The sequence below is a fragment of the Uranotaenia lowii genome, chromosome 2 (genome assembly GCF_029784155.1).
Source record: "Uranotaenia lowii strain MFRU-FL chromosome 2, ASM2978415v1, whole genome shotgun sequence".
NCBI lineage: Eukaryota > Metazoa > Arthropoda > Insecta > Diptera > Culicidae > Uranotaenia > Uranotaenia lowii.
In genome coordinates, this window is record NC_073692.1 from 304,368,858 (window position 1) to 304,371,105 (window position 2,248).

Here is a 2,248-nt window from a genome sequence, read left to right on the forward strand (position 1 = left end):
TGAGTCGCCTCTCGGAATACCCCGACTGTAGTCACGTGACTACGACTAATGTGACTCCGAGTCCACTTCATTCGCCTCGCAGAATAAGGCCCAGCATATTTGTTCAAATATCAAACGCACCCGAAACAGAAAAGTATTTTACTATTCAAAGCATCAATCAATATTATTAAATTGAATTTTACAATTCGCTTGATTCTCAAAACACTAAAATCAAAATGGCTTCCTTCCAACAATCAGAAAATTCTCTCATCCTTTCATTAAATCATCCAAGTTCAAAATACTAACATATTCTATATAAATAATGGCAGGATCGCCAATTGGAGTGTCAATTGCAATATTTTTTTTTGTAAAAAGGCTTTTATTGTAATGTTACCAAATCTTCGATTGGAATTTTCTGATAATGTCACAGATTTATATTGGTACCTAGTACCTATTATTTTTAATGAAAATTCATCATTCTGCTCAAAAAACGATCTGATTTAATGACAGATTCAACGGGATGTTTAAACTGTCGAATGGCAGTCGCTTGATCATCTGCCTGGATAATGGCCGTTCCAGCAACGATCATATTTGCGCCTGCATTCGCACAGGTTTTGATAGTGCCTGGACCAACATCGCCGTCTACTTCGATGTCCAAGTTGGGATAATTCTTACGAAGCCACTGCACCTTGGGCATCATGTCAGTCATAAACTTCTGCCTCCCGAAACCCGGCTCGACCGTCATGACGAGAATCATATCGGCCATGCTGATGAATTCCTTTACCGTTTCGACTGGAGTTCCTGGTTTTAAAGCCAGCCCCACCTTCATTCCGGCTTCCTGGATTTTTCGGCAGATAAACGGAACCCTGTCCATAACCGGTTCGATGTGAAACGTATACTGGTCGACTCCGGCGTCTGCCATCGGTGCTATCCAGTGTTGTGGGGCCTGTACCATCATGTGAGTTTCAAAAAATGCATCCTAAAAAAGTTTCTGGTGAGTTTAACTTATTACTTAATTCAAGTTGTCCAACCTTGATTTTGTTTCGCAAACATTTGACCACCGGATGGCCGAAGGTGAGATTCGGCACAAAGGTGCCATCCATTACGTCCAAATGCAAAAAGTCAGCACCGTTGTCCAACAGCCGTTGAGATTCCTCATGGAGCTGAGAGAGATCCGCATAGAGAATCGAAGGACCAATTTTAGCACTCAAGGAAGACATGGTTAAAAGATTTCGGACAGTGAATAAAAAAAAACGCTTGTCTGGTGAAGAGCGAAAATCCGAAGTACCGATTTTAATTTTTCTTTTTCGCATGCACGTCAATTTCATTTGACGTTTTCGTTGACGTTAATCGAGATGGATTCTACAATGTTTATTACACGCTGATTTTTTTTTTTAACTCAAATTCGAGGTGGATTCTACAGTTCTTCCTCCTTTACACGGACAAAATATTTGACATATTAGTGTGTGAAATTTCACACATTTTGGAAATAACCCAAGCAACCAAAAGTCGCGTTTTTACTTAACTCCGAACTCCGAAGTTCATATTTGGCTGAAAAAATGTATTACGGGAACCTCAGGTGACTCTTGTCGCGTAAAAGTTACTCAGGAACTTCCATCGCCCTTTGAAAGGTTAAACTATCGATAACGGAACTTCTAAGCGCTTTCAATGGAACTTCTTTCAAGAAGATCGATAACGTTCGCGTTACATTCCAAAACGCACCATTAAGATACTTGAAGGCGTTTTAAAGAACCTGTATGGGAAATCTAAGCGACATGTCAAAAATGTTTTTCAAGAAGGTCGATAACGTTCGCTTAACATTCTAAAGCGCACCATTAAGATACTTGAAGGTGTTTTAAAGAACCTCTATGGGAATTCTAAGTGACATGTCAAAAATGTTTTTCAGGAAGGTCGATAACGTTCGCGTAACATTCTAAAGCGCACCATTAAGATACTTGAAGGTGTTTTAAAGAACCTATATGGGAATTCTAAGCGACATGTCAAAAATGTCTGTCAATTTCTTGTCATGGTATTTTTTTTTTTTTTTTTTTGTATGTTCTTTATTTGAAACGGCTCATACCTTTAGGCTTTAAGGAGCCAAACTCTTTTTGTTTGATTACAAATGTGTGCTTATATCTAGTTCACTTTTGGGAGAAAAAAGAGTATAGATAGGGAAAAGTGAAAATAAAAAGAATTATAGACAAAGATCAACAGCTTTTAGGAAAAGGTATATTTCGAACATGTAGTCCAAGTCCATCGTAGCTAACAC

General features: G+C 38.7%; 1 protein-coding gene across 1 annotated transcript; it reads right to left on the reverse strand.

The window, feature by feature from the left end:
- Positions 1-361: 361 nt before the first annotated feature.
- LOC129749685 (ribulose-phosphate 3-epimerase-like) lies at positions 362-1,236 on the reverse strand. The gene is made up of 2 exons (XM_055744732.1): positions 1,011-1,236; positions 362-958 (listed from the first exon to the last, which is right to left on the reverse strand). The coding sequence occupies exons 1-2, from the start codon at positions 1,197-1,199 to the stop codon at positions 440-442; spliced, it is 708 nt and encodes a 235-aa protein (XP_055600707.1). The 5' UTR covers positions 1,200-1,236; the 3' UTR covers positions 362-439.
- Positions 1,237-2,248: the final 1,012 nt, after the last annotated feature.